We start from the raw sequence: 27449 nt of genomic DNA on the forward strand, positions 1-27449 counted from the left end.
CACCTACCACCCATGTTTCATCTGATTATAGACCTATACAATACGCATTTTAAATCTGATATTTTTACAATAAAAAAGCAATTTTTTCTAAGTGAATAGCCTTGAAGTGAGATTGGCGACCGATTCACATACTGGTTATACATACAGTTGCTACTTACCACCTTCCATTGCATATTATCACTTACACTTACCATACCTTATTTTACCTCCTACGAACGTTAAGAAACGTTAAGAGATTTCTGGCCTCCCTCTTCTGTCACCAACCTCTTCTAACGTAGACCCCAGTTTGGAGACTTTCATTACTTCTCAAACAATTTAACAAAATGTTTGAAGTGACCCACCTGCAGTGTAATGCCGGGGAACTCGAAGCCTTGGTCAAACAGAACCACTTCCTTATCTAGTGTGCTCAGGTCAGCTGTGCCGTACAGCTGTTGGTTCAGCCGTTCTTCTATCTCTCTTATACTCTCCTGGTGACAAATAACATGTAAATATTTTTTAAGGCTTTTTAAACCAGTCAATAATTCAATTTGTGGAAAAATCTTTTATAGTCCTCGCCACCCTAACTTGAGGCAGCCCAAGGCCGCACGCCGTATATCTAGTGCGGCCTTGGGCTGCCTCAAGTTAGGGTGGCGAGAACTATAGTAAGATCCGATAGACAATCGCTTGTACATATCTTTGTTTTACTGTCATAAATGTCTAAAAATGTGTGAATGTGCTGTCCTATTTATTAATATTTACTATCATTTAACGACTTTCACATGAAACAACTAGACATTTTGACTAGCCTGAGGATGACTGCCACACGAGTCGAAACCGTTAGCCATATCGCAACACTTTGATCGCATAAATGCAGGTATTTTACACCAATTTATAGTATTGTAAAAAGGTTAGAATACCTGTTCGTTACTCCCTAGTAATTTTTCTGCCCCTATACTCGACAACGCATTTTTATGTAAATACACCATCATCAGGTTACAACTTGAAGAAATTTGAAACATTGTTGAGTTCGTCAATATTTACAAAAAACACACAACACGTTAACCCCTTCCAGGACTAGGTGGATAAATCCGCTAGCATTTTGTGCATAGCGGACAGTAGGGGAATATCCGTTTTTCTTTTTGGGCTTCGCAGACAGTAAGGAAATATATCCGCCGATTATTACGACAGCTATTGTTACAGTTAATTGTCTATAACATCATTAATCTTCGTAAAAACATCCTTTTATTCAATTATATGTATAACCGATGTACTAGGAATGTTTTTTTTTTTAGAATAAGAAATTTAATTCTAAAAAATGTTATAAAAAAAGTAGCCTACCATAAGAAAAAATTACTAAAAAGTTAAAAAAATATTTTGGACATAAGTGCTATATAGGTCAACAATTTACAACATTCTACAAATTATAGATACAAAAAAATATTTTTTAGTTTATATTTAAGTACGGTAAAATAATTTTGCATCTATACATACTATAGGACCTCTGGGAAGGGATAAGAAGAAAAAATTGAAAATTAAATACTATAAGATTAGTATTGTATTGTAGTGACTTACCTGTGTGAGTGTGTCTTGACCAGAGAGGTTGGGAAGAGTTACCGTTCCATTGGCATCAGCATGCAGGGTCTGACTAATGCCTTCACCAACTCCGTCCACTAAAAACACAACAATCATTAATGTATGGCAGGCAGACATTTAGAAATTTATACTTAAGTAGTTAGTAGAAGTAACTACAGGTTTCAGAAAAAAAACATATTTAAATATCCTTGAGTAACAATCACAATAACTGAGAAGATGTTGAAATTCAAAACAAGACTCACGGCAGCATAAAGATCATATTGGAGCCTAATAAAATTATTCAAAAGTTAACTTCTTTCAAAAATCACAAAAATAAAAATGTACAAAACCATAGTGCAATCAGTAGTGTTTTACGGTCCAGAGACTTGGTCTTTCACCAAAAGGTACCAAAAAAGACTTATAAATTTTGGAAATAAAGTTTTTAGAATGATTTTAGCACCAATAAAAGACAAAGATTTGTGGGGAGTTAGAAAGTTGAGAGAATTGTATAGGGAACCAGCTATTGTAAGTGGTAAAGAAAGAGTATAAGGTTGAGATGGCTGACATTCAACGCAGAGGTGAGAGAGATGGTAAAGCAGGAGCTAAGAGGTACTTGGGGGGGGGGGGGGCAGGAGACCATTGCAAAGACCAAGAACGCGATGGGTTGGCGAGGTTACGAAGGACCAAAGAAAAATGTGAACAGACCTAGAGAAGACAGAGGATCCTGGAGGCACATGGTTGGCGAGGTCAAAGACCGCCTATGTTTTCCATGGCCACAGAAGTAAGAGTAAGTAAGTACTAAAATAAAATAGCCAAAACCAGTTTATTTACCAACAAATGTTTACAATGAAAGTGTCATTTTAAAGTGCTTTCAATTTGATGCTGTGTAAAACTTTGATCAAGTTGTTTCTTTTCATGGACTTTTACTTCAAAAATTTTAAAAGGTCGCCACTTTAAAGTTTTGAATCAGACCGAATTGATTTTTTTTCTAATATAGGTCCCTAACATACAAGAAGTTTTTATAAGATCGGTTAAATGCATACAAAGATTTAAGTTTTTGTGTATAAAATACAAAATGACAAATATCTGGTAAAAAAGATTTTTTTGAGAAAAGAAGTTATTTCTGATTTTCTTTAAATTTTGTCCCACAATCAAGCCTGCATTTTTATGTTACACCCTAACGGCTCGAGAGATATCTGTGCCTCCGCCTATTGGCAAGAATTATTATTTTTATTTTTTCAAACCCAAAACAACCTCTTGCGCCTTGGGTCTCATACTGAAGCGGCCTATCCCATAACACCTCTTCCTGGGTTTGAAACTTTACTTATGTGACTCCCCATGTAACTAATCCAATTTAATGCTCTCAGACAAAGTACAAAACATACAACCACAAGTTTGGCAACAGATAAAATATAAAGTTGTGTTGTGAGTTGAAATATTCATCAAAACATTTTCTTTATTCACAAATTGAAAGAATTACTAAGTTGTACCATAGACAAATAGAATAAATATAGACTGTCAAAGGAAGGTTCCGGCGCCCACCGCTAGGTTTGCCGTGTAGTTAGGGCGCACACCGCAGCAGGCAAGGGGCGCAGGAGCCGTATGCTACCAGCAGACGCTGCAGCGGTGTGCGCCATAACTACACGGAAAACCTAGCAGTGGACGCCAGAACTTATGCTAACCGCAGCACAGCTGACTGTCTATATTTATTCTATTTGTCTATGACTGTACCTCGAGATATGATGATTGACGAGCTGATATTGCCATCATTGACAACGAGAGCCTCTATGTTAGGCATTGCTGTTGCTATCAAGTCTGCCTGCGATGCTGTTCCCGTCTCCGGTTCTACCTCCTCCACATCCACCACTGCCTCACTTTCCCCCTCCTGTCCCTCGTCCTCCGTCACCTCCTGTTGGGAGAGAAGAAACCAAACAGCTGATTAAAAAATAATGGTGCAATAACAATCAGCTGTTGTTTTCCTGTCTATATTTAAATAGCCATTAATTTAGCATACTAATTACTTTAATACTTTACTTTTTTATGAAATGGCGAACATACAAAAGTATGTAATTCAAGCCAAGTATGAATGGAGACAGTAACCAACTATAGGAAAGTAAAAATCTGAAATGTTACAAATCGGACAAAAGGGATTTTCTTTACGTGAATTAAAATTTTTTGAAATTTAACATGGGCTTTATGGGTTTATTGGTTGCTATGACATTATTTGCAAGTTACAATAATAAGGTAAACAAAAGAGTCATAACATATGTTAGTCAATGAATAATCTAAACTATATTACAAATACAGAACAAAAGGGAAGAACAATCGGATTAATATCGTTGAGCATAATTTACTACAAATTGAATAACCAAGGGTCACCGGAATTAGGCTAATGTACTATTGGATACTGCAAGTAGATTTCTCATTTATATGAACCAGATGAAGCATTGACTTTGGAAAAGTATTTTAATACAGTAGAACCCCTCATATCCGGCCTTGGTTTTACCGGTCCTCTGTTTATCCGGCCCCTTTCAGGAAGCCAATATAAAAAATTTTTTCTCACACTTTACAGACGTTTAGGTACAAGCACTAGTCTTTGTGACTGCTTAAGTCATAAAATAAATTGTTCTAATTATTTATCTGTTTGTTTATACATTTATTTGCTGAGTCACTATACTCAGTTGAGCTAGTAGGCCTAACCTCTGATCAGTTGGCTGATTATTTCCAAAGTGGGCTTAGTACAGTACAGTACGAGTACATTAATTTTTGTATTTCACAAAATGGTTAAAAATGTTGAGTAGAAATGCAAGTGGTATTTAAGTCCTAATGATCTTTAAGTACAATTTATTGTCATTTTTACCTCAATTTAATATGTTTTGTTACCTGGAATCATAATATTTGTAGCCTACATTCATTACTTACAGTAATGACTTTAACCTACAAATATTTTTTTTTCCTTTTTACAAACATGTTTATTTTTCTAAAAATGATCCCAGAACAGAATTAAATGATACTTTTGATTGCATATATTGATTACCTATTATTATTAGGTATGAATTGTCATTTTCATAGTAGGTTGGTTTATCCGGCCAAATCGTTATCCGGCCAGGGGCTTGGTCCCGTGGTGGCCGGATATGAGGGGTTCTACTGTATGCTAGCTCTGCTCAATATTACAAGCAGACAAACTGCATTGTACACCTAGTTTAAAGAGTCTAATATTTTAAGGGTTATTTCAAGGGTTTACTCACAGTCAATACGAGTTTGTGAGTCTTGATGTGTTTCCTACAGGCGCTGTGTGTCTTGTACGTTCTGTTGCAGTAAGGACACATGTACGGGTGTCCGAGTGTGTGCGTCTCTAAGTGTCGTTGAAGAGAGCCCTTAGTACTCAAGTACTTGCCACACGTCCCACAACGGTGTGTCTTGAGCATCGTGTGCGTCCGCATGTGGCCCTTCAGCACACCCGCAGACGTGAACGATCTGTCAACCATTATTTAAATTGAAATACATATATTTGGAAAGTGGCTGGTTAGGAATTTAAGGAAAATGAATAGAGCTCAGCTAGCTTTATTTAAACACAATTTCCATGAAATTATCAATTATTTACCATTTAGTATTAACTATGCATTGCTATACGTTACAAGTCTTTGACTTCCCAAAGTGGTACCGTAGCCCCTAACCTCAAAATCTAAGAGACCTCCGTGTTATCTGAGATTCTCAGTAACCGAGATAGTCTCAGTCCCAATAACTTTGGTTAATCGGGAGTATACTGTGGTCAAAATTATCGGTAGGTTGATTACCTCCTCAATAGGAAACTGTTGAAATAGTCTTTAGGAATGAACTTGCTTTGGTGGTGAAGAATGAGTAAAAATATAAGTTATGTTTTTCTTTTTTTTTTGGTGGCCACAGTTAACAACTATGGATATCACAGTTTTCAAATAGAATCTAAGCGTATAGACTACCTGTTACAGAGGTTGCAGACGTAAGGACGTTCGCCAGAATGTGTCCGCAAATGCACCTTGAGATGGTTACTCTTGCGGTAGCTCTGACCACAGATCATACACTGGTGCGGCCTGTCTCCAGAGGATGACGACCGAAATTCTCTTAATGATACTATCTGCATCAGACCTAGACGTTCAAAAATATTTTTATGTGGCAGTAAAAAATAATGCAATCAATAGATCTTCCGCAAATGTTAAGACATCATCATCTCCTGCGATCGTGGCATAATCTTGAACACCACCTGTGATCGTAAAGACATCATCACCGTCACCCGTGATCACGCTGGTATTTTTAAAAAATTATGTGTTTTTGCCAGTCGACAGTCACAGAAGTTATTGTACCTAACTTGTGTCTATCACATAAACCAACTTAACCTCATTTAACCCTCCAAAATCCTCCCCCACTACCTTTTTACATCGTCAAAATATAAGTCCCGTAGCACGGACGCCGTCATCAAGATTCTCCTCTTGAGCCTAGAGTTTAGTTCCAGGTGTCATCTCTCGTGTTTTGTTTCTGTTATTATTTAATATTTACGTTAACGGTGTAATTCATTTTGACTTAAACGTCAGATTTCTTTCCCAACGTTTTTAAAACTATGACAAGACTAACTGTCCAATTCTAAAACCGGTATAATCATCCCTTTGGGAACCGGTTAAAATAGCAGTAAATAAAGTGAAGGTAACGATTTTGGTTTCAGGTTTAAACTAGCTTGCTTTGTTGCGACAGGATCTTGATGAAGACCTAGATTTATAGAAATACCTCATATTTACTATGTTGCCCTCAAAAGACGAGTTGTCTATTGTGTTTTAAATCCCAACTCAACAGCAAAGGGTTAAGTTCAGCTATTAAGCAAAGAATATACTATGAAATGTTTCAGGGACACTTGTCTCCGTATTGGAGATCTTGCACCCGTTACCTTGATCAGTGATGACCAGTGGTCTCTGATATACAGCTGGGATCATAGCTTCAGACTGCTCTACGCTGACTGCTGTATCAGCTGGCTCTTGCTGTGGCGTGTCGTCTGCACTAGCCTCTACCACCCGCACTACTTGTGCTTCTTGAGCATCGTCCGCACTCTTGCCATGTTCTGCCCTAAAAAATAAATAATGTATCTCAAAGCTGTAGGGATTACTTTTGAAAAAGGGAAATTGTGATATTGCCTTGCCTATTCAAACGTATTGCATTAAAAATAAACATCCTTTAGACAGAGATTTGATTCTAAATTTTGACACCAGAAATAAGCATATTTTTGATTTACCACAAAAGAAACAAATGAATCAATATCAATTAGTAAAACCTATGCAGTTTTCAATTAAATGAGAAAAGTAGTTATTCGTGCAATTGGGCAAATTGGTACTTTTTTCAACCCTCCATTCATCATAAACCTATTTTTTAACACGACCTGTAGTCTGTCTACTATGAGTTTTTTTTCCAATAAAAATAGGCTACAGCTGGTCCATATGGATGTCTACTTCAATCCATAAGTCAATGTTTACTAGCTGCTTACTTTTTATGTGCTTTGAGGTCGCTAGGAGTAGTGAACGCCTGATCGCAGGAGTCACACCTATGTTCTTTGCCGTCGTGATGTATCCTCAAGTGGTTGACTAGTGTGGATCGAACTGTGAACCCTCGGTTGCAGATCTTACACTGAAACAATATCGGTTACACACTACATATTATTTAATTCATATTTGACATGTTGCCTTTGCTTGGAAAATATTATTGGTAGGAATATAAAAATATAGCTATCACTTTGGTTAGTTAAGTTTTTTTTATTATTTTTATGTAAGTATAGGATACATAGTCACAATAAGATACTTAAACCTTCAACCCAAACAACACTCAGAAGTAAATAAATGGGAACATTTTCTTTTTAAGTCTAACTTTTCTCAGGGTCGTAATAGTAGGCATGTCGGGGGAGCGAGCTGGTCTAGTGGTTCGAACGCAGGACTTTGATCCAAGAGGTCCCGGGTTCAAATCCCGCCAAATCACCAATGGATTTTATCTAAGTGATAATGCCGCAACCCCTAGGTCTAGCCTGAAGTATTGTGAAAACAATCGCAGGCTCATGCCTAGCGTCCTATGACAAATAAAAATATTTAAACAATGGGCATGTGGTAGTGACGCTAGAGTTGTGTAAAAAATGTTATAAGTTACTTCACTGTTATTATAAGTTCACTTGATTAAGATGACTAGCCTATATTAAATGAAAAAAGTATATTATATTTTTCTTATCACTTTTGTGATTTTTAAAAGTTTGCCTATTCTAATTATAATAATAGTTGTATTTACTAGGCTATTACACTAACGCCTCTACAAATACCACCAATCACCAATCGATATCATACATGTGATAATGTGCAACCTTTTTCGTTAGAGGTTGGCGGCTTCTTTTAACCTTGCATTTGCCCATCCACATAGGCTATGGGCCTGTGTGTGGGACGTATCCAGCAAAGCAAGGGGGAGCATGTACAGTACAAAGGTGATCTGTATTGATAACAAGCTGCGGCAGTGGCCATTGCTGCCTTAGGCCCGAAGTCCGTGACGCTACCGACTGAGTCACTCACCAACTTTAGGACTAACCTGAAGTAATGTGTAAAAAAGTTCCGAGCTAGAACCTAGTGTCTTAAAAGACTTAAAAGAAAAAAAAAGTTTTGTGTATTTTTTATTAGCGAATTTCCCTATAGGGAAGTAAGCTATTACCGTAGGTCTCATGGTAAGACTTAGGCCCGGGACCGATTTACTTTTTCATTTTAATGTCCCCAGAGGCCAAAAACACCATTCGTTCAAATTTTTATATATGTATATATATATAGATATATATATATATAGATTTATATATATATGTGTCCGTGAACACGATAACTTGAGTAATTTTTATCCGATTTTGATGAAATTTGGTTTGAAGGTGTAAGGCGGGATAAACTTGAATGAGTTCGCGATCCAGCATGATCGGACTATGGGAACAGGGTTTTATGGGGGGTTTTATGGGGTAAAAATTGGTTTTTCTCACTTCTTACCCTCAAAACACAAAATTTCCCAATTTTTCTCTAAACCTTCTTAAAGAGCTTAAAAAAACAAACAATTCAGTATATCAAAGTGTTTTTGTACGGTTATTGGTTACGGAGAAAACTAAAAAAATGGTAAATTTAAAATTCCCATGTTATTCTTATGGAGAATATTGTAAAATGTTGTAGTTTGCTTGTTTATGGATATATTTTGATCAAACTTGGCAAATTTATTTATTTTATAGTAAGCTATAAATATTTTACTAAAAACACACTACTTTATTAGTTTCCTTGTAGCAGCAAACCTAGGTACTCGTTAAACCTAATGTTATTTAAATAGATCAATTGAAAATCAATTCGGCCAAATGGAAATTCGCTTAGACGGCAGGTTTGCTGCGGCGGGGGTATTTTTTTTTTACTGCAGAAAGATTTTAGAGCTATAAATATGACTTACTGACCATGCTACCAGCCACCTGTACACCCCATAACTAACACAATAGACTAAAGAAATACACCTATTAGTGCAATCGGCTGGTTTTGCCTCACTCTGGGTTACATTTCACTAGATCTCACCTTGAATGGTTTCTCCTGAGTATGTATACGAGTGTGTCTAACCAGATCCGAGGGTTTCTTGAACTCTTTACCACAGAAAGTACACTGATGCCACTTAATCGACCCGACCTTTCTCTGTTTGATTGTTGTGTGCCTGAAATAATAACAAATCAAAGTGTTAACTTTATTAAATGACAGCATATCAATAATTGTGAGCAGTCACGGTGAAATTGAAATGAATTGAAATCTCTCGCAATGCACAATCTGTACAGATGGTTTTTTGATTAAGAAAATACAGTCTACTCTCGGTAGTTCAAACACCTAATACAGTCTAACCTTGATATAACGAACCTCGATATAACGAATTCCTTGATATAACAAATTTTTTTTAATCCCCTAGAACTCTCCATAAGACACAATGTATATTTTACCTCTACATAATGAACAAACCATAACAACAACCTTGATTTAACGAATTTTTTGTGATTTCGGCTAAAATAAGACACCTCAATATAACGAATTTATCATTGTCAGAACCTCTACATTGCGAATTTAACCTCTGCATAACGAATTGTCTACGTCTTTCCCTCGATATAACAAATCCCCCACCCAATTATTGTTTTGGGAAAATCTGTTTCTTTATCAAATTAAATGGAAAGGTCACATCATCGCTTGCGCTCCGTTTTACATCTTTGTCTGCTGTCGCTCCGCGCGCTATGTTGCAACTGAGAACTGATTTCATTCACTGAGGACTATGATGACGACGTAATGTTTAGTAAGCTGTGATTGGGCGATATAGGATAACTATGGTGACTTGTACAATTTTTGTATAAAGAGAAACCTAAGGAAGAATATAAAAACAAAATCAAAGAGAAAGAATAGCAACATCGTTATTTTAACATTCCTTTTACGAGTGTTTTTATTATCCTTAAGTTGGCTATGATTATACACTTTTATAATGACTTATCTAACAATTTATTGTTTTCAATATGATTTGTTTCAACTAGCAACACCAATGCTATAGTTGGTGATTATTATTGACATTCCTCTGTTCTGTTGTGATAAATCAGTACTGTACTGTAAGTAGCCTACCGGCCTATCATGAGCAGTAGCTTACAAAACTTTCTACTGTTTTGTTTTGTTCTTTACATGGTTTATGACTACGCAATACAGTGTTTGGCTAGGTTTTAGGAGGGTTAGAACAAGCTGTGATTTTAAACTTACAGCTTTTAACCTGTACCAAGGTCAATGCCATTGTCATGATTGCGCAATATTCAAGATCCCTCCCCTTTATTATGCCGGATAATTTAGGTTCTACTGTACAATGTAAACACTGTACTGTAAAGTATTGTAGCCTATGCTACTTTAATAATTGTATTTTAATGAGGTCAAATCCCGACCTATAATGACTGATGCTGGTTCTGAACCTCGACTTAGCGAAATTCCTGCAAACCTAACCTCTATATAACGAACCTTGTTTTAACGAAATCCTTGATATAACGAATATTCAGTTCGGTCCCTTCAGATTCGTTATACTGAGGTTGGACTGTATATCGAAACTTTCGATAATCCAACATAAAAGCTCAGTCCTTAGAGAATCTCTTAATAATTTGAAGTTTTACAATGCATTTTCGTACACTTGGTATTTTAGAGTCCAAGCAGAGGGCAGGCCAATTTGGCAACAAGCAGTAGTTCGAAGTTTTGTTAGCAAAACACTCTTTAATTGAGAGATTCCTTATTGTCATAATAGGAAACCAAACATCCTCATAGCACAGTAGTGATGGATATCTTAAATTGCTATCTCGAGCCACAGATAAATAAGATACAGAGGAAACACTCACTGGTACACTTAAGTGGTGTCTAGCACAAATCGCTGGTGTCTGGAGCAAATTAAATTCGATTCATTGTCCTCCTCTGCTCTCCTTCCCACCCTCGCATTCACGTGCTACAGCGCTCATGCTGTAGGATGACCCTGTGAGCTACGACTGCAGTTGTAAACAATCACCATTCAGTCATTCACCCTCTTCCTTGCTCGGTACAAGTATATTTCCACCCCACCATTCCAGAACTAAAAGGGCAACGTTGTCCCATCTATATAATTAATACGCTACATGAAACTTTGTCGGTTGAACTCCTCCGCCATTTCTTAACCGATTTTATCCGTTGACGTCTCATTGGAAAGAGCGTGTCGCGTAGATTTGCAAACTGGCCTTACATTTTTGAAAAAGTCCCTTGGGCTCTGCCCAAGTGGCTTTGAAAGGTCCCATGTTATCCTTATGAAGAACATATTGTTTACATTTTGATCAGCTGTATAAATTGCTATTATTTATTATTCAATCCAATGAAACACATTGAGTACATTTATTTACTATTTGATTTTGTGTTAGCATAACCCCTAAGACGGATCGTGTTAGTATGGTTTTATCTCAAATTTGTGTATTTATCGTTGTTTTGTGTAGCTATGACGGATAGTGTTAGCATGATTGTAACAAAAATTTGTGCATTTATCTTTGTTTTGTGTAGCTATAATTTGTTTATTCCCAAAACGACTTTTCGTTCTCAATTGGCCCTCTATCAATGACCTGTGTTGCCTGTACAGCGAGGCATTGTGGGAAGGAGAAAACCGGCCGGAATGCTTTAGGTTTATCAATGACGAAGATAAACATGGTCTGAGCTACACACCAGTAATCTTTGAGTTGACTCTTTTAAACTCATTGTAAATATGACTGTTATTTGTTTTGAAATAACTCCTGTAACACTTCGCAATTGCTCGAATTCGAGCAACATGTACACTAGTAAGCTTTTATACTCTGTATTTTACTTTTCTGTGCTTGAGAAAACTGTTGGCCATCAAACTTGAAAATTCCAAGAGACCCGAAGAATATTTTTTTTCTCACAATTTTGTAAACCTATTCAAATCCAACACGAAAGCAAAAATAACTAATTAGCTTGAAATAACAGTTATGTGTTAATGATGAAACTTAACAATAAAAATATTACTATAATTACATACTCGACTCTCCCATCGTCCAGTTTATTATAGATGGTGATCACTTGATGACTAATTCCATCTTTCTCCTCTTGAGCATCGTTCTCTGTAACACGAAATAAAAATTAATTTTATTGATGTAATGTAACATTTTGAAACAATATTGTTAGGAACCCGAAAAACGTCGGACTTAATATCTTGGGCAATTGCAAGTGTGTGTGTCTAACTGTATAAACGAGTCTTGGATATCACCGGACAATAATAAAGGTGAATGAAAACCAGAAAATTTCACAAAAGAGTTTTTCTATATGGAAGACGTTCTTAAAAAACAAATCAACGCTTAATCTATTGACGACACATTAGTTTTGATAACTTGTACTATTGTCAAACAAAGTTTACCTAGAATCAGTTATAAATTATATATACATCTAATAAAGTTACAGTAGAATCCCTTTAACAAGTCGATGGGAATCATAGAATAAGACTTACAAGTTGTAATTGAGGTTGACTTGTTAAAGAGGTTTGCAAAAACAGAGGCTAATGTAAATGCAAAGGTATTTGAAAATTACCCTTGCTATCAAGGGTTTTGTTATCGAGGTTTCTTTGTATCTACATGCTATGAAACAATTAGACTATAAGTGGTTTAAAATGTTTGTATTGTTCGTAATCCGGAAGCTATCTATGTTGAAAAAAGAAAAAATTTACATGTTGATTGCTAAAACAACACAACCTATCCAAACCTACCCTATAGTTTAGAGGATCTTATAGTTAACCTAGAATGTTACATTTGAAATAAACATGACCCATTTACATTTATTTTAAAATTTAACAATGCATCACTATATCTTTGAAATAAAAGAAAATATTATTTGCACAGGCCACACCAAAATTATCTTTAAATCAAATCAAATCAAATCAAATTATCCTTTATTCATTTAGTATACAATATACATAAATAGTGTCAATACAATAATCGTGACAAAACAAATATCTTAAAACTAATGTACAAGAGTCAGTGGAAAAAATCTTTTACCTTATAACAGCATTTACTACATAAAAACTTAAATAACTGTTTTTTAAACGACTTAAGGGAAGCTGCAGATTTAATCGAATCAGGCAGGTTATTGTAAAACTTAACACCAGAGTAGTGGGGAGAAGATTCTAAAGTTGAAGATTTGTGTTTAGGGTATAAAAGGCAGCTTTTGTGTCGGGTATTATAATTATGATTGTCCGAATTAACAGAAAATTTAGAAATATTTTGTTTCATAAAAATTAATAAATTGTAGATATACAGACTGAGAAAAGTAAGGATATTGTTGTTTTTAAATGTATTTTTACAAGAACCCCTAGCTTTGATAGAATACATTGTTCTAATTATTCTTTTTTGCAATTTAAAAACTTTTTTATTTTTGTCGGAGTTTCCCCGAAAAATAATTCCGTAATTGAGAATAGGATAAACATATCCATAGTATACCATCATAAGAGTAGAAATATCAACTGATCTAGAAAGAATGAGAGTTACAAAATATGCTTTATGGTTATGTTTTTAGGAAAAAGCATTTAGCTTTTTTGATGACGTCTGTTATGTGAGTTTTCCAGGTTAATTTATGATCTACTGTTATTCCTAAAAATTTGGTGGAGTTAGCAAGGTTGCAAGATAGAGTGGTATTTTCGTGCGAAAAATTGTTATTAAAATATTTTTTTTTTAAGTTCATTAAAAGAGACTTGGATTGATTTAGTAAAAGTCCATTAGCTTGAAACCAACTTTCCAGCTTTTGGAATTCTTGTTTTATAAGCTGTGGAAACATTGATTTATCTGGATGGGTGAAGATAGCAGAAGTATCGTCAGCAAACATAACCAATTTAGAATTTAAGGTCATGGTCATTAAAACATCTCACCTTTATCTGAAGTGTCTTTGGTGCCATGGGTTGCCTGATCTGTGCTGGATTTGGACTGAGGGAGTTCAAGTAATCTCTTTTCAGCCTGAAAATTTGACACAAAACTTTAAAAGTATTAATAAACCTAGTAGCTTACCTCCTTTAAGATTTGATATTTTGAGTGTAGTATTTTTTGTTTCCAAAAGTCAGAAAAAAATAGTGTTTGCGGTTTTGTTGACATTATATGGATAGCAGGTTTGCCTGAATGGGAAATAGTCCAAACTGGCAAAATTCGCAAAACTTTACATTATATACACAAAAAATTAGAATATTTCACTAGCGTGTTTAACTAAAAAAGGGTGTCTTTAGGCCTTGAAAATCACAATAACTAGGCCTAAAAAACTCTCTTTCTTAGTTGAAACTGCTTGTGAAATATTCTAATGTTTGTGTAGATAATGTTTTATGTCTATTGTGCCAATTTTGACTCTTTCCCATTCAGGTTAAGAGAACTATTAACTAACGTTTGTAAACACAAATATACAGTGGTAACATGGACGAGAGTATGTAACGTACCAGAGGTACGGAGGGAGTGTGCATTCTGTTAACATGAGCGTTTAGACTGCCGAGTTTACGGAACACACAAGAACACTCAGAGCACTGGTACACCGTTTCTTGCGTGTTGGGAATCGAGTGCAGCCTGACCACATGCGCTCGTAAGTTACCTGCAATCATACATGTTCTGTTTTATAAACTTAGTGACTACAAATTTGAATAAATATTTTTTAAAGAAGCCTTTGATTGAAATGTAAACTATTACAGATTTCAGAGTAAAGATAGTATGATTCAATTTTTGTGAAGATAGCAAACTTACCTGAATGGGAAAGAGTCAAAATGACAGCTTACCTTTCTGGCTGAAAGCCGCACTACAAAACTGACATTGGTAGGGTCTCATTCCTTTGTGTTTGGACATCATGTGTATCAAAAGAGATCCCTTCTGGTTAAAGGATCTGGGGCACACATCACACTGCAAGACAAAACAAAAACAATTAATCTACCAAAAATTTAACCTGCTTAGAATAAAAAAGTAGATCACAAAAAGATGATTAAAGCTTCCCCTCCATAATCGAGACTTTGTAATCCAACATATGTCTATCGCTCCTATGCTGTAAAAATGTAAGAATACCCGGTAGCTCCTTGTGATACCTCTATTCTTTGAACGGATTTTGATGTTGTAGATACATCATCATCAGGTCGCACAAAACTTGTAGAAATTAAACCATTGTTGAAATGTTCACGTCTAAGTTTACAAAAACCACAAACATTAAGGGGACAAAAATGTGTATGCTTCTGTACATAAGCTGAGTAAAGTAAGTAAAGTAAATTACAAGTGCTGAGTCTCAAAAAAGAGAAAGTCCATTTGAGGAACAAAGGAAACCCAAGGCAGTAACAGGTATTCTATCTAACCTTTTTACAGTTTAGCAAACATGATTCTGGATAAACGACACAATGTATTCCTCCTATATACCTCTGGAAGTTACATCGACAGAATCAAAAGTGGCCTGCAGCAACATGAACCCAATCCTTTCGCTCTATAAAGCAGAAAACAATCCAATACTTTTTAAATAAGTAAATTCTCTACAACATGTACTTACCCTAAGTTCCCTTACTTCATTTTAAATAATATATCAATTTAAATTAATTAAATGATACTTGAGTGTTTCCTTCAAGGCTATATATTTAATTCCTTCTTAGGCTAAGAGACTGATAGTTAGTAGTTTTGCACGTTTGATTGTTTGTTGACCAATTGCAGTGTGTTTACAGTTAATTCTAGAATTTTTAAAACCAAATTTGTTTCAAAATATTTTAGTAGGCTATTTTAATGTAATTGCTTGGTAAGTGCTGAGTGTGTTCGGAAGTGTTGTTTAACTTAAGCTCATGTCAAAAAGAGTCACTTTAGGTCCCAGTCGTGAACTATATTATGAATATAATCACACTAAATCTGAGGACACACCTTTTTCAAGTTTATTAAATTTTATTCTTATTTAATGCCAAGGGAAGGGTGTTACCACAATAATTAAAGTGATACTGTGACTGTGAGGAGTGTTTTGGTCTTCTTTGAGGAAGGAATCATACCTCATTTGTAGCAGCTATACCAAAAGGTCTTAAGAATCATTCTTACTAAACAAAAAATAAATAAATAAACTAAATCAAACATAGCATGCTATACCTTGAAAGGTTTTTCTCCAGTATGGATCCTGTTGTGTCGAATCAGCTGACTTGGTTTCTGGAAACTTTTACCACACTCGACACATGAGTGCAGCAACCGTCCTCTGCGCAGCGCTCGGTTGTAGCTATTGGCACTTAGTGCAGCCTTTACCTGGATCATAAATAATATTTACCTCTATTGTACCATAAATTCTGTAATGTTTACTTATTTTACCAAATAAAAAAATTATTATTTTTGTTATAAAATGAACATGTTTTCCTGTCTTTGCTTTAGGCAAAAACAAAGGCATTAGCTTAAAAGTTCACAGTGAACGTCTCCTGTGGTTGTAGAAAAATCTAGAATATCACCCTTGGCCGTGACAAAATCATAAGTGTTATTGCGATCGTGGATAAATGGACATCTTCATCGTCTGCTCGCAACCACGGTTAAATTTAAAATCCCTTGCAAACGTAATGAAACAATCAATTTTCAATCAAACAATCTTCACGGAAGCTTCCTACTGTCATAAATCCATCAGCTTACATACTGAATCTCTAATATGAATTAACCAATCCGAGCTTCTTTAAAACTATTTCTGGTTTGAACTGAGCTTTTGGCCAACAGTCGGCTTGGTATGACTCAATAATGTCAAAGACCCGCAGAGCCCTATCTGAAAAAAATCTTTCCCCCATTATTTAGGTTAGGAGAGGTTTACTGAAGTTATATTAACAGGCTAGTTAAGAAGTGGAAGACTTTTTAATAAACAAAGGTGTACCTACATTTGCGGTAGGAAGAATATTTGCTGCGGGAAAATTATTTACTGCAGGAAGATTATTTACCGCTGGAAGATTATTTGTCGCAGGGAGGATATTTACCTTGAAGTGGTCCTTGATGTGTTGTCGTAGCACCGAGGCCTTGGAGTATTTCTTGTCACAGTTCGGACACTGATAGACTCTGGCCGGAGGCTTCACCCACTCGTCATCATGGCTTTTCATGTGTTTATCTAGCTGAATCTGCAGCACAACTCATATCGTATCAGGCTCAGGTACACAAGGCTCAGATTAGCTCACAAAATTATCAGTGACCTTTGTATGATCACATGAGGGGAGGTAGTCAAACCTTCATTTTATTAAGACAATAATAGGTTTTTTACATACCTTAGTCAAATAGTCCAAAAATGACATTGCTCAACAGCTTACATGTTTCGTTGCGAAGACAACATTATCAAAGCTTGCAACTCGTCAAAAACACATTTAAAACACAAACACGAACACAGAAAACATTAATACGGTACGAATACACGACTGACATTTAGATAGCACTATCATAGTACTGATTTGGTCCGGCACGGCGCGGGGCTGGTAGCAGACTAATGGGGCTGAGCGCGGGGCTGGAGTCTGCTACCAGCCCCGCGCCGCGCCGGACCAAATCAGTATTATGATAGCGCTATCTAAATGTCAATCGTGTATTCGTACTGTATTAATGTTTTCTGTGTTCGTGTTCCTGTTTTAAATGTGTTTTTGACGAGTTGCAAGCTTCGATAATGTTGTCTTCGCAACGAAATATGTAAGCTGTTGAGCAATGTCATTTTTGGACTATTTGACTGAGGTATGTAAAAAACCTATTATTGTCTTAACAATATAGTCCAGGGGCCGAAAACATGAATTTTGATTCATTTTACTGGTAAAAAAAATCTAATAAGTGACAAAGCTCATTATTTGAAAAGGTATATGGAGTAGGACTCTTCAGAGAGTATGTTGATGGGAAATTTGTTTTCTCTTCCTACCTTAACTTTTCTCTTTGACCAATTAGACGGAATATGAGTGTTATGTTTTCTCTTCTCTATTATGTATCTATTAGCCCCTAGACTCTAATATTTAAATATTTTCAGGTAAGCTAGTTGAAAATGAGAACAGCCAAATTTCAAGACTGTAGACATAGTCCTAGGAAACAAAATCTTATCTATGAAATTAGGCTGTATACAACCAACATATTTCCTCAGCATCAATGATGTGAAAATCTTAAGAATAAGTAGGTTTTATTTAGGTTATGAGAAAATGTATTTCGGTCCTCAGAATATAGATGCACACAACACTAGAAGATAATTTAATATTGCTACATCCAACCAAATCTATATCCAAATATTGCTCTTTTACTGTGGAACATATCATATGGATACCAAGATTGTCACTAAGTTTTAATTTTAACCAATTTGAATTTCATTTTATTAAACATAATTATAACTTCATATATTTTTTCAAAACAACTGAATTACAAAGCTCTTGGTTCTTTACTCTCGAACAAACAAAAAGAACAAGTCTACTTTACCATAACGATACATAGCCTATAACAATTACCAAGCAGGTTTTTTTAAGAGGTTGGCGGCCTCTTTCAACCTTGCATTGGCCCGTCCACATAGACTAACTGCCCATGCGTGGAACGTATCCAGCAAAAGCAAGGGGTAGGCCAGTACAGTATACAGTACGAAGGTGTGCAGAATAATAAGCTGTTCCAGCTGCGATGCAATCCCATGGTCACTTGTAAGCCTGGCCCTCGGTAAAAAATATAAAAAAAACAGTAGAGAGGTGAACTGTACTGATTAAATGTTTGTGGCAGTGACCAGGATACGAACCCACGACATCGCTGCCTTGGGCCCGAAGTCCGTTACTGACTGAGCCCTAACTCACCTTACACATATATATCTAGGTACATATATCTAGGTATTTACAAAATTTACATTTACGGTAGATTTACCTGGTTTCCAAACTCATCTCCACACTCAGTACAAAACATACTCTCTTCTTTCTCGTGGTGGAAGATGTGAGCTTTCAAACTGGCCACTCGGCTGAATCTAGTGTATTAAACAACACACGTTAACTATGTATTGAGTGGAATTATGAACCAAGCAGGTAAGGTTGTAGGTCAATCAAAGAAACAACTAAACAATCAAACATTAAAGATTTTAAATTTTTAGTCCATCATATTAACTCTATTGGAATTTATCAGGCTTAAATAGTTGTTTTCTAGTAAAATAAAATTATAAATTACAACTAAAATCACTATCTGTATTACAACAATTAAATGAATAATGCTAATGGTTTTCCTTACAAAAGTTTTCCTTAATTTGAGATCTCTGCATTAATTCTTTTAGATTCTAGACCTGAATTGTTTTTCACAATTTTAAGCTAGGTTTAGAAAGGGTGGTGACATTATCACTTCAATAAAATTCATTGGCTATTGGTGGGAATTGAACCCGATACCTCGGGGACCGAAGTCTGCACACTCGACTAGAACGGCTTATTCCCTGATTTCTCAATGTCAAAGTAAGATAATTTAAAACAGACAAACTCGGGGAGATTTTAGCGAATTTCCCTATAGGAAAGTAGCTATTACCGTAGGTCTCATGGTAAGACCTAAGCCCGGGACCGATTTACTTTTTCATTTTGATGTCCCCAGAGGCCAAAAACACCATTCGTTCAAATTTTTATATATCTATATATAGATATATATATATATATATATATATATATATGTGTGTGTCCATCCGCACGATAACTTGAGTAATTTTTGTCCGATTTTGATAAAATTTGGTTTAAAGGTGTAAGGCGGGATAAACTTGAATGAGTTCGCGAACCAGCATGATCGGACTGTGGGAACGGGGGTTTATGGGGGGTTTTATGGGGTAAAAATAGGTTTTTCCCATTTTTGACCCTAAAAACAAAAAATTTCACAATTTATTTTTAAACCATTTTGTAGAGCTTAAAAAAACAAATAATTTAGTATATTGAAGCATTATTATGCGCCTGATTGTTACGGAGAAAATTCAAAAAAATTGTAATTTTAAAATTCCCATGTTATTCTTATGGAGAATAAGTCAACTGTTGTAGTTTGCTTGTTTATGAACATATTTTGATCAAATTTGGAAAATACATTAATTTCTTACTAAACCACAGTACCTTTTAATATTTTACATTAAAAAAAACTTTTTTACCCTCCCTGTTGCAGCAAACCTAAGTACTCATTAAACTTATTCTGTTTAAATAGGGAATAAATGTGATATTTTTAGGGGACATTTTAGTTTAAATCCAATCAGGCAGATGGAAATTCGCTAAGTCTGCAGGTTTGCTGCGACGGGGGTATTTACCTTTATATCGATTTTGTCATAAGCCATCTATCAACAATAGAGACGAAAATCAAGCATGAATAGTATTGTGTGATTAGAATTCTGAAGTTATCGCAAATTAGGAGATGTGTATGGAAAAACGCTAAAAGAATGAAGAAGGTTCATAAGAACAGGACGTTTGTTTGCATAAGTATGGATCCTATGGGTTCGTCAGAATAAGAGAGTGACAATAGCTGAAGAAATTTAGCTTGCAGATCTGCGTGAGACTGTGCAAGAGGTTGTCAAACTGATAGTGGACGTTCCTAATACTGATTCTAACAGAAATAATGTTAAGTAGACATAGAAGATTTTGCCAGACATTATGAAATAACAAAATTTTTTTCTAAAGCTGGTTTTGCGGATGCTCACCATTGAACATAAGCACATAAAAATTACATAGGGCCTATTGTCCTATGATAAACAATTTGATCAATATATTTTAAGTTAACGTTGTATAATACAGGCTTTATTATTCAGGTAAGAGAGGTTTTGTGATCGTGACCACTACAAATAAACTAACCTTTTAAGGCACTCTGGACACTCTAGTCGATCAAGATTGTGAATCGCTTTATGTAAAATGAGGTTCGTCTGAAAAAAAATAATTAATATCATGTAAAGCACTAAAACAATAAACAAATTATTTTCTAATCATACAATTGAAACGTAAGATAGAAAGTTAATCATTACAAACACACTAAAAAAATATTTAAATGTTGTATCGGTCAAAAGGTTGATTAGCAGAAAGTAGGGAATAGAATCTTTATAAATTATTTGTATAGGATTCAAATAAGTTTGAGAAATGATCAAACTATCCTACGAGTAATCTAAAACTTAAGTAACTTACGGAAATGTTGAAAGACGCAGGGCAATCGGAACATTTGTGTGGTTTGTCGTCCAGATGAAGTTGCGAGTGTTTCCTGTATTTTGAATACTGCGGAAACTCCTTGAAGCAGATTTCACATTTGAAAGGGCCCTGTAAATAGTACATTGCATGATAATTTATGGGTGAATTAATAAGTGAACACACCCAACAAAAATAAATGATTAATTAAGTGCATAGACATTTGATATTTCTTCTTCTCCGACTTTGGTCTTAGAGCTAATGTAATGAAACATTAGCCCTAGTTCAATGTATTTTCATTCTGAGTTTGTGTTGTGTTTTACTAAATGGTTGACCCAATTTAGATGGATTGAGATGTTTTCTTCACACTTGATTCAACACTAGTGCAGTGGTTCTAGACTATAAGTGTACTACGAACAAAGGAATAGTTGACGGAGAAAGGTAATTTAAACCATTTTAGCTTGTATCCTTTTATGATTTGGTGTGAATACCTGCTTTGATGTAATCCAAAATGTTTCTAGTACTGCAACTAATGCTGCAAATTCAACTAAAGTTAAAGGATGTTTGTGTGTCAAGTTATCATGACATCCTTGAACGTCTGAAGACAACATTGAAAGTCAAAACTAAGTTGCAGCATTAGAAACATTTTGGATTACATCAAAACTGTTAACACCAATTCACATTTACAACTTACAATAATCCGGATGCTAACATAACAAATAAATCCTTTTCTCATTACCCTTTTGAAACTATTTCCAAATATAACAAAAACATTATGTGTTACTCACCTTTCTCAAAGGAGGAGGAATATCTTTGTTAGATTCCTTATTCTGGACGGTGCTATCCTTAGCCTTCTGTGTGACAGTGGCAGACGTTGATGGTTGTTGTTGTTGTTCTTCTTGTTGTTGTTGTTGTTGTTGTTGTTGCCTAATTTGTATTATTTGTTGCTGCAACTGTTGTTGCTGCAATTGTTGATGCTGCAGCAATAGTGATTGTTGCTGATTCTGCTGTATCAGCAGTTGTTGCTGATCCAGTTGTTGATCTTGTTGTTCTTGCTGGATCCAGATATGTTCTGTAGGCTCTGCTTCCATCTGTACTTGAGGCTCCAGTAGAAGATCTTCAGTGGTAGTCAGACAAGACAAATCCAGAGTGTTCAACCCGTTGGTAGTCAGAGTTAGATTGTCTTTGCCACTGGAACACCAATATAACAACAACAAAACTGTCAACGAATCTGTCATGTTCTAGTTAAAACAACATTTTATTTTATCAGCCTATATTTGATTGACAACACCTTTTAGAAACTAAAAAAAACGTTAATATTATGTTTAACACATAATTTTTACCAATTTGTCATATTGCCTAGAAATATAGGCCTACACATTAAATAAAATAGCCCAATAAAGGATTCAGAAATTAAATTCCTGAGAATATCAATTCAAAAAAGACGAGACAGAATCAGAAACAAAGATGTTAAAAACTACTGTTTGGAAGTGACGGAGCTTTCCACCAATTATTTTTGTGGCCTAAATTAATAGTAGACTTTGAATAGATTAATGTAATTTTACACTTGCCTGGACTTTAAAATACTGATTGAATATTTGCCACAACTTACACAGGTTTGAGTATTGAGTCCCCCATAGTCGTTGGAGTTATAAACAGACTGTCTTTGTCTACAATCTGCTGACCTCCCATAGCTGTCAGAAGACCTTCGTCTGTTATCATAACCTGGCCATTGCTGAAGTATGTTAACTGAAACAGACAAAATATGCAAAGCTCAATTTTAAAAAACCTTTATTTATGTCAAACATGATACTAAATGTATAAATGCAGATACTGCAGGAAATCATAATCGTAATCCATCTAAATTACAAGTTAAGCTCCATTTTAAAAAGCCAGCTAGTATTTTGCAAACTCGTTCTGTGTAATCCAGAAATATCGTAAGTCGGAAGCTTTTGGATGGTTTTTAAAGCACAGGTCACACTAGGCTGCTTGTCGGCTGCTGGTGATCAGCGTCGGTGGGACCTCGTAACGAATACTTTTAAGTGATTATTGAGGATGTGTGAGAAAGAACAGCTGTGAGGTTTTGCATCGACTCACTGTAAACTGCTTCTTTGACATTCCTAATTCTTTGAAGAAACGTTCCACAAGCACTCATAGTTTAGAAAAATGTAAGAAATCAATAGTCTCCTTCCCCGACCACTTAAGCTCAGTCATTTCTACGCTGCAAATTACTACTTTTTAAAGATGCTTAATAACAAGAAGAGGTGTTAGTGGACCAGGCCTTAGATACAAAAAAGGATCAGTTAAGTAGGAGTTTCTTCAAGCCGGTTGCAAAAACTAAAAGAAGAAACATAAAAAAAATGTTAACGAATGTCACCACACATTCCAGGAATTGCTAGAATTAGGTAGTTAAAACACTAATTTAAAAAATTGAGACAGGTAGTTTTGTGTAGAAAATAATCTTTGGTCACCGCTGGCATGTTTCTAGAGGTGGTCAGACTAAGCTGGTGGCTGGCGTCAGCGAGTGCGAGTGATCACGTGATCGCTGGTCCCCACTGCCTCGCTACCTAAAGTTGAACATGTCCGACTTCGCCAGCCGCTTACAAATGCTCACCGGCTGGCGGTGTCAACTGCGAATTTTGTGGTTACATTAAGCTGACAGTAGCAACTTCTTTCAATTCGCCGCTGATGCCAGCCTATTGTGACCTGTGCTTAACTGGATACGCTACAGCTATCCTCCATAACTGGACTTGTAGTAAATATTGGTCCCTGGCTATAGAATCAGCTGGTATTAGTCAGTAACACAGTTATCATTAGATCTATTCAACAATTGATCTGCCTTTTTAGTTTATGTGTGTCAATGTTAGCCTATATAGGCCTAAATCCTATATGTACAACTACATGTTCAAGTAAAAGGTAATTTCAAATCGCCTTCTCATACCTGGTTTTGATCTACCGGTATATATATCGTTGTGGCTTCTGGGGCGACTTCAGTAATGATCTGCTGTTGTATTGGAGGCTCCTGAATAATCTGGACGGGGATGGTGACATAGTTCAAGCCCATGTTTTCCAATGTAAGAGGATCTGAAATATTACATAGATCTTATCAAGTTAAGTGTTATTATTACCAGAAAAGTGCAAAATATTTCTTACTTAAAAGACCTACCAATGTTGTCAAAATAGGTAGGTAGGTACTTTGGTGTTATCTGGAGGCTACCCTTATACAGCGCGCTGCGGCGGTTAAGTTAGGTTGGGTTATCATAAATATGTTTGTAGGACTTTTCTTGTTTCATTATGAATCAAACCATACCAGATGAGTCATTCTTTCGCTCGCCAAATCCCCTCCAAGTAAGCCAAGGTGAGGTCGTTGACCGGAGCGTGCACATCACCTGTCACCGCCTATGGCAGCATGAGGCGGCAATGCATACATCTCAATCCTTACCAACATCGCTGCCTTCTGGGGTACAGAAACTCAAAGGCTGTTAATTGTAATCATGTCAAATTTGGACAGTAAGTTAAGGCCTATGTACCTATGTTTTTCCATTTATGATAACCCAACCCAACAGAACCGCTGCAGCATGCTGTATAAGGGTAGCCTCGGGATAATACCAAAGTACCCCAACATAATGTAAGTACAGTATACCACCTATGTGGCTTTTGAAAAACGAGGCCTTCAGTACTGTAATTAAAGTTTGTGTTCCTACTATAACTATTTTAATATATTCGTAACCTAAATATTCTGTGGATGTCTTTGCTTACTAAATGTATGCTCAGTAACTTAAGTATTAAGTTAAATTAGGTAGACCCTAGGCCTACTTAATTTTAGGTCAGACATTATTTGGCTAAGTTAGTGCCAAATAAAAACCTATTCTAGGCCAATTGTGTTTTCATTTGTGTGAACTGAATAAGGTCTTACACATAGCCTAAGTTAGCCTATTTAGATAGCCTATGAAATCCTAACCTGTAGGCCTAGAATTAGAATGTAGCCTATTTTATGCTGTTAGTTTACTTCATAGTCGAGAGATTTTAATTTTTCGAGTGAGCCTTGATGTAAGTTATCAAGATTGAATATTCTCACCTGTGCCTAATATTGTATTGCCGTCGTATGTGGTGAACATCAGCCGATTGGTATTGAACATGTCACTTGGGAGTGTAACTATTTGAGTATCCATTAGGTTGATTTCCTCAAGTTTGTTCTCCATGATAATTGTGGATGATTTCCGATTTGTTACTAATTTTATAACGTTAAACTTTAAGTCTCACGTGTGAAAAATAAGATGAGAAATAAGCACTATCCATCTAGGTTCAGTGAATCATAAACGCTACGTGAGCATCAAAACATTGAATTGAAATAAAATGCATAGCCTATTGCAAATGTTTTAACGAAATTGGTATGGAACCATCATTTAAACTGGTTAATTCTCTTCGTATTTTATGCAGATTTTACCGTAGGATACTTTTTATTTAATTATAATACAGTAATAGCAAAACGTAAACTTCAGTGACTGACGGACGACAGACTGACGAGACGAGACGACAGACAATAACAATTTAATTATTAAATGCCTTTGACTTTTACTTGAGTTTTTATCTTACAGGTATTTGGGTTTTCAGTGCTGCCAGCATACAAAAGAAATTACATTTTATGTTCTATATACTGTATAGGATAAAAATAGGTTGAATTAATTTTTTATATAATCAGGGATACTGGCTTTTACAGAGAATTTACAGTATATAATAAATACTCAAACAAAATTTGGCGATGTCTATTGTAATACTTGTATTACTTAATGACGAATAAAGATCTTGAATCTTGAGATAATCTTGAGATTGATAAATATGGGTAACATTTCTTCATAAACCATGGATGATGTCGCCCCTGTAATGTCAAGCCCGTTAAAGAAACTGGGATTTATTTTGGTTCACCGGGTTAAGGTTGATTTGCAGGTGGTAAAATGATGCTTTGTCTTATGTTTGTCACAAATTTAATACCCAGTCATTCCACATTTGACTGAATGCACTAATTTATTTATATTTCTTCAGTTTTGACCTTAGGGTTATATCTAAAATATTGGAATACATGCATTTATATTAGAATATATTGCATTTATTCATTATGTTTTTAAAGAACAACTATACTGTAGTACTGACTCTACCAAGCAGTAATTTTAGATAATGTTTGGTGTCCTAATTACCTCCAACGTCAGTATAAGAAAAATGTGTGCGTAACTAATTTATTATTTCTGATAGAAGTTTTGTGAAAGGTGAAAATTCTACAAGCTTATTATGATGGAGCGTTCTAAATATTTTGTGTGTGGAATTACATTATTCCTGAGTACAGTATGTAGAGTATATGGTAGTACAAATGAGAAGAATAGTTTTGATTCATCTTGTAATTGAAAGTGTTTTGATTTATAGCTTGTGGGCTCGGGTTGGATAATTTTTGTACTAATAGAAAGTTTGAGAAGGGGCTACATTTTTTCTCCTTGCAACAAAACAATTAGCCTATGTGAGATAGTTTACAATAGAACATTTATGAGAAGGATTCTCCTTGTAACCAAGCAATTTTACTGTTAGAGGAGTCCCCATCTAATATTGATTGTTACTTGTTTTTGATTCTTTATCATTGTTATCTAATTAGTTTACAATAGAACATTTGAGAAGGATTCTCCTTGTAACCAAGCAATTTTACTGTTAGAGGAGTCCCCATCTAATATTGATTGTTACTTGTTTTTGATTCTTTATCATTGTTATCTAATTAGTTTACAATAGAACATTTGAGAAGGATTCTCCTTGTAACCAAGCAATTTTACTGTTAGAGGAGTCCCCATCTAATTTATTGTTACTACTTGTTTTTGATTCTTTATCATTGTTATCTAATTACAGAACTTGTTGTTCCCCATGATGATTTTTAAATTGTTATATATTGTTGTTGATTGTAGTTAGATTTGATACATTTTTACCGTATGTATTTAGTCATTTTTCAGTCCGTTCTATCTTCATTTATGAAATGTATATGCCTGAAATGTGACGTTTTGCCATCTTTGTATGCATATGTAAAATGGAGTTTTGCGTTGATAGATAAATAGGTAATTTTTTAAATAATATAAGTTTTTTTAATAGAACCTTTGAGAAGGATCTAGATTTTCTTCGTAACAAAGCAATGATTTTAGATTGTTCACAATAGAATATTTGAAAGGGATCCAGATTCTCCTTGTAACAAGCAATAATGCCAGGAGTGTTACAATAGAATGATTGAGAAG

General features: G+C 35.3%; 1 protein-coding gene across 1 annotated transcript in view; it reads right to left on the minus strand.

The window, feature by feature from the left end:
* LOC128994164 (zinc finger protein 236-like) overlaps positions 1–25686 on the minus strand; it is a 41494-nt gene extending 15808 nt beyond the window's left edge. Inside the window, exons 1-21 of the mRNA XM_054418500.1 lie at positions 25265–25686; positions 24128–24270; positions 22799–22935; positions 21975–22377; positions 21190–21318; positions 20866–20933; positions 18938–19034; positions 17059–17196; positions 16205–16354; positions 14881–15001; positions 14551–14699; positions 13999–14083; positions 12124–12205; positions 9132–9264; positions 7058–7197; positions 6467–6642; positions 5511–5676; positions 4800–5028; positions 3283–3460; positions 1552–1649; positions 342–467 (exon numbers count right to left, since the gene is read on the minus strand). Of these exons, the coding sequence (XP_054274475.1) occupies positions 342–467; positions 1552–1649; positions 3283–3460; positions 4800–5028; positions 5511–5676; positions 6467–6642; positions 7058–7197; positions 9132–9264; positions 12124–12205; positions 13999–14083; positions 14551–14699; positions 14881–15001; positions 16205–16354; positions 17059–17196; positions 18938–19034; positions 20866–20933; positions 21190–21318; positions 21975–22377; positions 22799–22935; positions 24128–24270; positions 25265–25388 (3072 nt within the window). The 5' untranslated portion in view covers positions 25389–25686. The remainder of the gene's footprint in view (positions 1–341; positions 468–1551; positions 1650–3282; positions 3461–4799; positions 5029–5510; positions 5677–6466; positions 6643–7057; positions 7198–9131; positions 9265–12123; positions 12206–13998; positions 14084–14550; positions 14700–14880; positions 15002–16204; positions 16355–17058; positions 17197–18937; positions 19035–20865; positions 20934–21189; positions 21319–21974; positions 22378–22798; positions 22936–24127; positions 24271–25264) is intronic.
* Between the last annotated feature and the right edge of the window lie 1763 nt (positions 25687–27449).

Source organism: Macrosteles quadrilineatus, unplaced genomic scaffold (assembly GCF_028750875.1).
Source record: "Macrosteles quadrilineatus isolate MER2022 unplaced genomic scaffold, UCM_ALF_1.0 Scaffold_1__1_contigs__length_201487025, whole genome shotgun sequence".
Taxonomy (NCBI): Eukaryota; Metazoa; Arthropoda; class Insecta; order Hemiptera; family Cicadellidae; genus Macrosteles; species Macrosteles quadrilineatus.